The sequence below is a fragment of the Bactrocera oleae genome, chromosome 5, assembly GCF_042242935.1.
Source record: "Bactrocera oleae isolate idBacOlea1 chromosome 5, idBacOlea1, whole genome shotgun sequence".
Lineage (NCBI taxonomy): Eukaryota > Metazoa > Arthropoda > Insecta > Diptera > Tephritidae > Bactrocera > Bactrocera oleae.
The window spans coordinates 62859017-62870973 of NC_091539.1; the positions used below are offsets into that span (position 1 = coordinate 62859017).

The 11957-nt window shown below is 35.3% G+C and overlaps 1 protein-coding gene across 3 annotated transcripts; it reads left to right on the top strand.

The window, feature by feature from the left end:
- The first annotated feature begins 3155 nt into the window (after positions 1-3155).
- On the top strand, positions 3156-5691 carry LOC106615878 (uncharacterized). 3 transcript variants are annotated; one of them, XR_004977763.2, is made up of 2 exons: positions 3156-3270; positions 4844-4886. XR_004977763.2 is itself a non-coding variant. In XM_014232251.3 (2 exons), exons 1-2 carry the CDS (start codon positions 3504-3506, stop codon positions 5600-5602), a joined length of 762 nt encoding a protein of 253 aa, XP_014087726.1. In that variant the 5' UTR covers positions 3361-3503; the 3' UTR covers positions 5603-5690. The 3 variants fall into 3 exon arrangements, 2 of the variants coding, with proteins under 2 accessions (XP_014087726.1, XP_036224970.1); XM_014232251.3 differs by lacking the exon at positions 3156-3270 and adding an exon at positions 3361-3506 and having other exon boundaries at positions 4844-5690; XM_036369077.2 differs by lacking the exon at positions 3156-3270 and adding an exon at positions 3370-3533 and having other exon boundaries at positions 4844-5691.
- Positions 5692-11957: the final 6266 nt, after the last annotated feature.

Genomic DNA, 11957 nt, shown 5'->3' on the forward strand with positions numbered 1-11957 from the left:
CCTGTGCCACCTTTAAATGACCGTCGACATATTAAAGGCAGTAAAAATAAGCTCTAGCCCAATTGTATTACTATGATCAAAAGGTAAGACGAGTTTGGTTATAAAATGTAAATTCTTTATTTAGTCTTCCAAACTAATTGTGTTCGTTTCAAAGTAATCCCCGCACTTTTGCCATCGTTGTCCTTGAAACAGTCGGAATAGTATTTTTCCAGTTTAGCCTTCAATACCTTCTTCTATTCAGTTTTTAACTCCTCAATTGTGCCGACAAGTGTCGGCATTAGCTGTTTAAGTAGCCAAAAGTGGCACCAAGCCCAATCAGCCGAATACGGTGGTTGCGGAACGACATGAGTCGAGTTTTTAGCAAAAATGTCGCAAATAAGCAATGCAGTATGGGACATTCCATGTCAAATCGACAGATAGTTGGACGCGACCCCACCGATTCGATAGAATTTTGGGTAAAAGTTTTGTCCTATCATAAAACGATGTTCTGCCAAAAGAAAAAAATTTGACAAAATTTTCCTAAGAGCTATGCGAAATTGAAAATTTCACTGTTTCCCGATTTTATGAGGATTTATGGTATGACCCGTATGACATGGTGCATTGTCGTTATGAAGGAACGAACGTTCGTCCATAATTCGACGGAAGGAATTCATAGTGCACCACACAGAAACAGGTAAAGATCTTTTCGATAAAAATCATTTCTGATCACTTATCTTCATTTCTTTGAAGAAGGAAAATTTTGTGATCTCGACGAAATTTCTGGAAAGTGTTCACTTTTGAACTGGACTGAATTCCTCTTTATCTTTTATTTTTTGTTGGCAATAAGGAAACTATTGATCTTAATTAATTTACTTTTTTGTTACCTATGCGGGGAAGATATAAAATTTATTTACCGCTAATGGATCTTAATGTGCTCACTTCGATATAAAATAAATCAAATTTGAGCTTAGTAATCAAATAAGCATAACCACACACATACACGCATGCAAATGGAAATCCAGTCGGGCAATCGAGCACCTTAATAGCGGGTACAGCTTCTACAATATGCTCAATTAAAGCGATCACATTGCAATTACTTATAAACAAATTTAATGGAAACCAGTTAGTGTTTCTAGAGGACCATATACATATGTATATATGTACCATATGTATGTGCTTTTATGTGGATTGCTCATTAAACCACTCTAATTTGATATTGTGAATGGATTTTAGCGTTGAGATGTTTCATTCATATAAAAAATAGCGGTGTAGTGATTGTATAGAAGAAGCATCAACACACACACACATATACACATGTCAATATGGATTGGCATGAAAAATCCGCAAAAACAACACCACTGACATCTTGTAGAATTAAATAATTAGCAGTGTAGTATTTGAAGAAGATCTATTCAAGAAACCGGCCAAACTGACTAGCGGTAGGATGAGAACTCAAGCGCGCCGCCAGCGTTGCAAAAGCGTTATGCTACGCATGCGTGCGTATGTTTGCATGTTGATATGTGCGGTTGAGGGACTATGCAAACGTCACCGTTGACTAAAATTAGTTGGACTAACGTCAATAGTTTTTAGTTGTTTATTAGTACATATCTATCTATATATGAGTTGTGTGAGATAATAGTACTGCTGTCATCATCCGCAGTCAGCAAAAACAACAAATGTTGAGCATATTTGTACAGGGTAGTCCGCAGAAAGTTCTTCTGTAGGAATATCGTTTGTTTATTTTCAAATCATTTTATTTAAATAATTGTGTAGTCGTTTCTGAGAAAGTGTATTTTTAAAATTGCCGTAGGTAAAGTTAAGTTAGGTCGTTGGGTTGATCCAAAATCGAGAATTTCACTTGGACGTGATATTCGACCTTTGAGTTACCCAGAACACCTACACTTGCGGCGAAGTTGACTTTGCAAAGAGCAAGTAGTTCGTAGCAGCTCTTACGTCGCAGTCGCACAAATTCTGGTAGTTGGCCAGTGCTTGCCGAGCTCACTGGAGGTCCATAGGCCCAGCTCTAGAATGCAAGAGGACGTCGGAAACCTACTCGCTTCCAATCGGATGAAATCGGGGTAAGGGTCCTCCCTAGCAAGCTTATCTGCTTTGCAAGCTATTCTGCCATAACTGTGGATCGAAAAATGTCCAACTAGGGGTTCTAGGGTCTAAGAGATTTTCAATCTTCACAGAATGACATTTCGATAGAGAATTTTAAGCAATTTCTCTGAAGTACAGCGGAAAGATATCATATTGATCTATGATGACATCGAGTAAGGCATTGCTAACATAAAGGTAGTAACTGTCACCAAAATATTAGAATCATATGTTAAAAAGAGAGAAATATTGATCCATAAACGGTTGCATAGGTGAAAATGGAGGTCGAAAATCACCTGACCAAATGACATGAATCGGACTATTGTGTTCACCAGAGATTCTTAACTAAGTCCCATTAAATAACTGGCAGAATTTTTCAATGCGGAATATTGCGCCACGTAGAAGATCTTTCGTCTGAATCTACTTATGGTCAAGAGAAATAAATCCACAATCTCACCCTCCTTTAATCTTCTAAACTTTATTTGTTTTAAAAGATGAGATCTCAGGGGTAAAAACCCATCAATAACTCTTACCATAAGAATGAGTTTCTTCCTGCCTAAAGATAGTAGTTATGTTCTCGACTTCCAACTTTTTCTGAATTACCAGCAAATTCGGTATTGGTGGTGTTCCAAGGCACGGTATATTCCTCAAGCATCCATTGCTTTAAACAATATTTAAAAGAACTGACCGATCTTAAGCAATTTCTGGTGATTGCGGTCGGGGAGTGCACAACAGCGACCATTTTTTCATTGCCTTCCATACTTAATTCGAAGAGTTGAAATATTTTTCACTGTGCTATACACTTAAGGAATATTTTCATACACCGTACACTATACTGTGTACACTAATGGATCTCTTAGTTTGATTATCTACGCAAAACTATTTAATAAATAATAAAAAGGGGAAAGCTTTGCCAAAAAATATCACACTACAATTTGGTTTTTGTTCAAATTTCTTGGGATCAGTTACTTAGATTTTCAAACTCAAACGCAATGGAGCACTCTGTATTTGGTTTATGTTAGTTCTATTTCAATCATCTGCCACATCTTTCTTTTGTTCACTGTTTTTATTGTGGCTTGTTATGTTTTTAAATTTATGTTTTCGTTTTTTGTACGCCTTCGCCATCGGCATTCTAAATTAAAAGTCAAACAAAACCAACTACGACATAATTGCGACCTTTTGCTGTATTCTTAGGTAAATTTTAGAGTTTTTAATTTATTTACAGAAAATAGATATGTTTAAATTAAGTTATTGTTAAGTAATAATATACATATTTGTAGCACCATTAAAATAGCGGTTTCTGTCGGGTATAAAAGACTACGGCTTTGTTGACTCGTAGTGACAGTTCTCACATACAATTCGCCGTGTTTAGTACAAACTGAAGTTCCTGGTCTCTAAATTTTAGCACAATAAACAAACTCCTCAAAATGGTTTGTGGAATAGTGATACATACAGACGTATATATAAATATATATTATATATTCCTCGATATTCGTTCTAAGTCAAAAGTAGTGCTGTGTTGATTAACCCTTTGGGATAATGAATAGTAGTAGTAGCTGTGTAAAGGTTTTGATTCTGTGTTCTATGTGTTTTTGTTTTGTATTAAATTTGAAAGATAGCGTGGTTTGTTCTCGCATCTAATTTCCCGAAGGAAATGTCTTTTACTGATAGCAATCGTTAAGTTTAATGAGATATCAGCGCAAGGTTCTTAGTATAAACCGATAGTATCTTAGAGTAAAACAATAAATATTGCTCTTCTCCTCCTCTTCCTCTTTCATATTTTTATACCAGAAAAAAGTCCTAAGCTTGGTTTTTAATCAAGTGACTCCAGTTAAATTTCAGTTCAAAAATCTTTTTAATGAAATCAAGTTCGATTAAAAATAATTTTAGTTTGTAGTTTGCTTTACATTCTCAAAGTTTTGTAAGGTTTTCAAAGCCACCGGATTGGATTCAATACTTAAAATTTATCGAATTACATAAATCGGTAATCGATAATTATTCGTCGATATTTTGGAAAAATTTCATGCACAATACTAAAAATTATGATTATTGTTAGAGTCAAAGTTGGGGTTAATTTCAGAAAACAAAAAAATTTTATAGAAGAAGAGTTTAAGAATTTATTATTTAAGATAGTTGCTATCGCCACCGTTACACTGATTAAAATAATCTTCCGATTTTTCGTTACTACTTTTGTTGTACTATTTGTCTTTTACTTCATTATAGACCTCAGTTCGCTAAGACCAGATCTGGAAAGTATGGTGGAAAAAGCTCCAAGTCCAGTTCAGGGGACTTATGCATCTTGGTTGTTGTAATTTTTATTGAAAATAATTTTGGGCAGCTGTTTAGTTGATAGTTCTTGACCGGATAAGAGTTCGGGTTCGTTCCAGTTACGAAGACTACACTATCGTAGAAAAAACAATCATTGATTTTTGATTAACAATTCCGTTCTTTTTTTGGTGATGGTTTTTCCCTTTCAAGATATTCAGTGTTCGTTCACATCCCAATATATAGACATCATAACTTTGTCAGCTAAGTATTTCGACTTTCCATGCTTTGAATGGATGCTGCCTTTACTTTCGCATACCCAAATATTTATTAATGGTATATCCAAAACCTTTCTTCATTACCTTTTTGAGGTAAGGTTTTAGAGGTCTAAGTCTTGCTGATATTCAGTCCACTACAGCTTTCAAATTCTATATACATTTCAAACAAATATATTGAAAAAACATTTCCAAAGCCTTCTAATTATTTTCTAATTTAATTGCAGAAACTCTTCCTCGTCACCTTCGCACTAATTGCCAGCGCAGCTGCCGATGTCAGCCACCTGAACCGTGAATACTTGCCACCTGTGCAACATGGCCACCGTAGCGGTAGTGGCAGTTCGCACTACAGTGCTGTTGGTGGTTCAGCCGGCTTCGGAACAAGCGTCGGTTCAAGCTTTGGCGCTAGCGCCGGACACACCGGTTCAGTGTCCTACAGCAGTCAGCAACACAGCCACGATTTTGGGCATGGACAACAATCGCAAGCGGTGCATGTCAACTATGGCAGCGCACCAGTAGCACCGGCTTCAGTATCAGCACCAGAGCCAGAGCCAGCTGCAGTGGCACCAATCGAAGATGACAGCGCCGTCTCTTATGGCTCATACGGTCAGGATGAAGTGGAGCAACAATACCAAGGTGCTGCCGAAGTGGAACAGCAACAAGTTGATGCTGTTGTTAGTGGTGCTGACGATGACACCGGTGCCGTCTATGGTGGCAGCTACGATTTGAGCAGTCAAGATGCTGGCGTACAAGATTTCGGCCACAACAGCCTGTTGACCTATGATAGCTATGGCAACAATGCGGGCGCTCACGAATCACATGTGAGTTTGGCAGCAGCACAAGGTCCCGCTATCCGCACACCACTGCCCGCGTCGTTCTCACACGCCGCATCGCATGATGCTGTGCAACAGTATGTGAGTGCTGGTGCCGGCGCTTCGTCTGGTGTGGAGACACAATATGGTTCCAATGGTGGTTATATCTATTAAATTTAGTTTTTAGAGTATCGCAACTCGAAGTAGCACTTGTAGTTCTATAGTTTTTTAAGCGAGGTGAAGAAAACGAAAATACAAATTTTCAAAAAGTTATTAAAAAATTGTTCCAAAATTTTTTATTATTTTTAATAATTTTCCAAATATATTAATAAACAATTTTTTATTTAATTTTTTTTTTTTTTGTTCACTTTCAATAGTGAAAGGCCTGATTAATTGAGGTTGACATTTGTGGCATGCTTATTCAACCGCCTGTACGCAGAGCTCGTTTCCTTATCTCCATTGACATGTGCATGTAACTTTCGGTTTTCGCTTCGCGCTCCAGTGAGTGCCAGCTTCGTGTCGTTGCTAAGGCGTTCATGTCGACGCGCATTCTTCAAGTTCATGAACGCCTACCATGCAGCTTATTTGGCGCATATAAGTGGTGTTACGTCACATTGCGCATGCGCTTGCGCATCAATTATGTTGATAGCCGGTTCTCTGTGAATGTGCAATTACATTCGACTTTGGTCACTTTTTCATGGCGATTCTTTGAATTTTTTCCACTTCATTTACTCAGCTTCTCTGCGTTGACTTTTTGCTTGCTTTTGGTGCAACACGCTATGCAACTGGATCGCCTGTCACGCAGCTGCTCTACTATCCCCTCTTATCTTTTTTTTCATAAATTCGTTGCCAACGCTTATTTATTTTTATTTTTCTTTTTCTTTTCATTCACCACTTAACTGGCGATCTCAACTCAACTTGTTATTATGTAAAATTATGTCTTGGTGTTGTGCCACCGCTACCACCTTCTTATTTCACCTTTTTTGAAGCCCCTCATCAGCGCCAGCGTTCACCTCAGGCAGCACATCTGTCGCCGTTTACCTCTTTCTTGCCGAAATCGCAGTGCAATGGCATTTCCGTTAGCAGTTTTGCAACGGTTTCAAGGCTCCGATCACTTCAAAGCGGCACCAACAACAATAACTTTGCTTTTAAACTGAAATTTGTAGCTGTAATTCACATTTCGTTTATAATACATTTTTCTGCTCGGTCAAATTATAGGGCTCGAACTAATCATACGCGCCGCATTTACGGTATCATTCATCTCCATCTGTCAGTTTCCACCTTTCTGTCATAATTTCAAATTAAACAAAATATATTTACACTAAATGCGGTCATTACAGTCGAATAGAAAAACATGAAATTGAAAGAAAAAAAACCGAAAAAAAATTATTAATTTTCAAATTATGAATGGTTGTCATGGAAATTGTATCGAAAAGCCTTGTAAGCCGAAATTAAACGGTTGTTTGTTTTTTTCGCTTTATAACAGCATAATGGTACAACTTGCCACAATTTCTGTTTTTAAATTGATTGTCTTTCATTTGCATGCCTCAATTTCATTTTGATTAAATCTGATTTGCTCCCAAAACCTTTACACCGTTATTAAACGCTTAAACTGGAGCAAAATTTGCAAAAAAAATATACAATTTTTTCAATACCTCTTAATACCGTTACTATTTGTCTCGTTTCCTAATTACATGCATTTTATTGTGGCGCCTGTATTTTTGGAAAAGGGGTGTGCACTTACACGCCTTACTTTTCAGAAGTCCATATTAAATAGGCTGCTTCCGTCGTTGTACTTTCAAAATCGTGTGCAATTAATTATTGATACATTCAATGTACATAATGACTTATTGTAATATAAAATTTAATTCAAAATGAAAAATTTTAATCAAATTGTTTAAAAATACAATGGCATAATTGCTTAAATGAGACGTACCGGTGAAATTTTGAAAAAAAATGTTAAACGAAATTTGCTATGAAATTGCGTGACGCAACGAAATTATCACACAGCCAGAGTAATAAATGGTCACATTGTAGATTTCAATTCTTTTTTTTTTCTTTTCCGTTATAAAACTCAGAAACAAACTTTGAAAGTTGACACCTGTTTGAAACTTTTTAACCGAAAAATTTATAAAATAAAGAAATTATTTGTAACATACTAAAGATAGCTTATACATAAAAATATTTTTTTGAAGAGTTGCCAACTGTTTAAAATTTTTAATGTAATAAAATATTTATATAAAAAAGAAATTTAAAACGACTTTAAGCTGAAAATATTATTGTGAAAAAATTAAAAAAAGATTGCAAAGGGACATGATAATACTTAATTTTTTTCTTTATTTATATGAGAGATAATTATAAACTGGGTTGCCAACTTTAGAAAACTGTTACAATTTTGGTATCAAAGGAAAAATAATTTAAGTAATCTTTAAATAATTATTGTAATGCAGTTTAATGTTTCGAAAATTTTCAAAGAGTATTCTTGACCCACCTTTCTTAGCATTCTTTTGGAAATTGAGCAGCCACTGGGTATTCACTGAAGTGTTATGTAAGCGTGTTAGTTCTAGTTCTTAAACACATTTGTGATAAAACATTCAATCCCGAACCCTGTATTTGGGTTCAGAAAGTACAAATCGCTTAAGTTAAAATTGCTACTACTTCATTTTGAAGAATAAATGGGTTTGTCGTCGAACAAAAAAAGTTTGAGCGCTGATGCCGAGATCACAAAGAGTTCTAGTAAGTAAAAAATGCTTTGGAAGAATTGTGTTCCAAAATAAAAAAGTTTAATCATTCAATAATTCTATCAGCTGCCTTAGAAGATAGTCAAGTTTTTCATAACTAAACTAAGCAGAATTGAAAAATAATTCCAAATATTTTTAAAATAATAATAGATCGTGTTAAAAAAATAATTAAGTGTAACTCAAAAGTGTTTCTAAGGTTTGTCTTGAATCTAGAAAAATAGTGCTCAGCACTAATTTTAATCCAGATCGACTTAACCTTATTTAATATACCACAATAAAAGTTTCGCGTATGCCTTTTGTTATTGTTTACTTACAGTCATTGTGCCATTATACCCTCGATGGCTTATCAATATCGGCAAAAAAGACAGTCGAAATCTTTTAAATTACGGAATTTCCACGCAACTGAAACCTCCGCGCTTGCGTAAGAGGCGTAGCGTACAAAACTTAATGTGAACGAAAATCCATATCATCAAAGATTGAAAATATCGTTAAAAACAACAACTCACCTATCTGAGCTAACTGACCTAGATCGCGCCCCCATATTAGTGATTAGTGTGTGAGTTTTGCCGTTAGCAAAATAATTACTATTATTTCAAATGAAATGGAAACTTAAGACAAAAAATATAAATATTATGCATCATAACACATCATAACCTGAGTACCAGGACCCAGTAGGAATTTTTTTGAATATTGAAAGAATAACAAATTTCAAATATATTTTTATAAGAATTTTTATCGAACAAAGAATCATTTTTGATAAATGGCATAAACTTATTCTTTGAAAGTTATGTTAGCCTAGGAATGTCTCATCTGATATCTAATTTTATGATGGTGTCATGAACCTTTAGTTTTAAAAATATCGTTTACTTTTTATAGCTTTTTATGAAAAAAATAAAATTTAAATCGATTCCCATTATCCAGCCAAATATCGATTAAATGTTATCGATTTTTTAAAACAACAATATCATGATATTTTTCAAGAATGGTAAACTTTAGCAAGTACCATACTCGAATTTTATGTACAAGCTGAATATATACAGGAATATATTATACATACATACACAAAAATAAATTACAACTGCATCGTGTAGTTTTGTACCAGCGATTCGTAAACGAAATCATTGAAATTTGTGCGCCCACATTATGCAGGAAAGTAAAGTAATTACACATAGCATTCAAGTTTCAGGGCAACCAGCCCACAGTGGCATACAATTAGAATGGGAAACAAGTGCGCTGATAAGCTCCGAAAAAAGTGCCAACTCATCATTGACCTTGGCGAGTCATCCAATTAATTTGTAATAGAAATTGTAGAGCAAAAAGTACAAGAAATACAAAAAAAAAAGAAAGAAAAGCACTCATGTAAACAACTTGCAACAATTTTGCGCCTACAGGCAAACCGACATTACCACTTAATATTTCTTGCGGCAATAAATTTAATTGAAGAATTTTCGAGTGTTTTTTAGTGCACCGTTAGCTGAGCTTTGAAGAGACCAGCGCGGACGACGACGCCGTTGTCACGTCGCGCGCCCAATCACTTAGCTGTCTATTCGAGCATTTTTTCATATGCAAATGCGCATGCGCCGTCGCAATGAGCAACAGTAAGACGAGCGCGCATACAACGCAGCCAGCCAACCAAGTAGCCAGCAAGGCGTCTAAGCGCTGATATATGTACATATGTATGTCTCTTTGTGTGTTGGCCGGCATTGCATTGCTTTGTTTAATCATTTTGTCATTAGACTTGTTGGTTTAACAGCACAAATACAAAGTGTTTGCTGCGCAGGCGCGTTTCGCTGCTGCTGCAATCTGCGTTGACACCGTTTTGATGTTTTCGTGACCGCTTTCCGCGGTGTCGGCGCCGCTATCTGCTGCGTGGTGTTAAACATTTGTAGCCGCAATTTTATTTGCAGCCAGCATTTTAGTTGCACAAACTACTCATTGGCTTGCCATTTTTTTATTTTTTGCAAATTTATTTTATGTGTTTTTTATCATATCTTTTTCTAACATTTCGTTTTTTACGTGTTTTGGTTATGATTAGCATGCATTAACATGCGTTTGAATGTTGTGTTTTTGGTTTTTTGGTCTCACATCCACTTGACTTTGTTTGTCATCGCACATCAACTGAACCATCAATGCGCCGGCGGTGCACAGTGGCTCTAAAGTGTATAAAATCTGGTAAAAAAATAAGCAATTTGCTCTAAGTGTATTTGAAATTTGTGAGGTTCAAATGGAATAAGCATTTCAGCAAACTAGTTTATTTCGAATATATCGATTAATTTTATCGATAAGTTACAGAATATCGATTAATAGTTATCGATTTTTTTAATGAACCGAATGAAATATATCTATTACATTTATCGTTCAATATTCAAAATTATTCCAACGAAATTTTTATCGTTAGGGTCATAGAGTGACCAAATATTCGTCTCCTCTGTTAACGAGGTTGACGGAAAACATTTGGGAAAAGCTTTATTCAAAATCATTATTTTAGCATTAGCAAAATGACAGATCCCTTATGGATTGTTTGATCAAATATCGTTCAAAGTTCGAATTATAGAACCCTTCAACGACCTCCTCATAACAAAAGATCTAAAATGTAAAGAGAAACAACGAAAATTAGAAACTAAATACAAAAAAAATATACCGTAAAACTATTTATTGCGCAAAACCCAAATAACAATTCCTCCTCCATATCTCAGAACTGAAATTATTCCATATTAGCTTTGAAGAAAAATAAAAACAAGAATAAAAAGTCGGGCCAAAATTTTCAATAGAAAGATACAGGTTTTCACACGTAGAATTTAGTATTGTTGTAAAATATGGCTTATAGGTATAAGACTTGTAGCTTTAAGGAGCAGTTTTAAGCAGAATTTTGACTTTTATACTTCGAGTTTGCCATCGATAATGAAATCATTTACCAACCCTTGTTGGCACTTTCTATTTATTAAAGTCATCACTTTTTTAATATCATTGAAACTTCTTCATACTCATCCCACAGTGCGCTGCCGCTCGTTAATGCGCGCTTCAAATTCAGATCAGATCCGTCATAACTACAAGTATTTATTGTTTTTGATGCCTTGAAACCGTCGTTTTATATGTTTTGATTATGCATTTTATGCATAAATTTAAACGCGCGCATGCGCCGTTCTTGGTCAAATTGAACTATAAGTATGGCTAGTTTCTAGCTTGACCTGACCTTTTCTTTTATCAGCTAGCTTGATCAATATATACATAAATACATATACATAGCTATATTATATACATAGACTAATATTATATATTTAATTTATAGTTTACGCTACGCTTCGTAGCTAATGAGCTGCTAAAAATGCGTCCATTGCATTATCATTCGGCCGACAACGAAATCAAGCACTAATATACATATCTGTATGTGTGTATATATTATATGTATATGCAAATGTGTGCTCTCAAAAGGTGGCACAATTCGCTATTTATAGCTAGAGTAGTAGCTAGTGGCATTACGCATGCGTGCGCCTGGCAACTGGTTATGCATGTGCCGCGCTGTCAGTATGACGCCTGCGGCGACTATTTCACAGCGGATGTCCTATTGCCGTTAACAAATGAACGTTATTAATTTATTAAAAATAATATTTTTTTCGAATTCATTCATGCAACTTTGTTGTAAATATTGTATAACATCAATGTATGGTACAATTATATAAATATTTATGGATATTTATTATGTTTGTATCCTGAACTGGGTATAATAAATTTCCCATGAAGTTTTGGTTTCCCAAAACGAAAAGTCGAAGACCTTATGAAGCATAAGC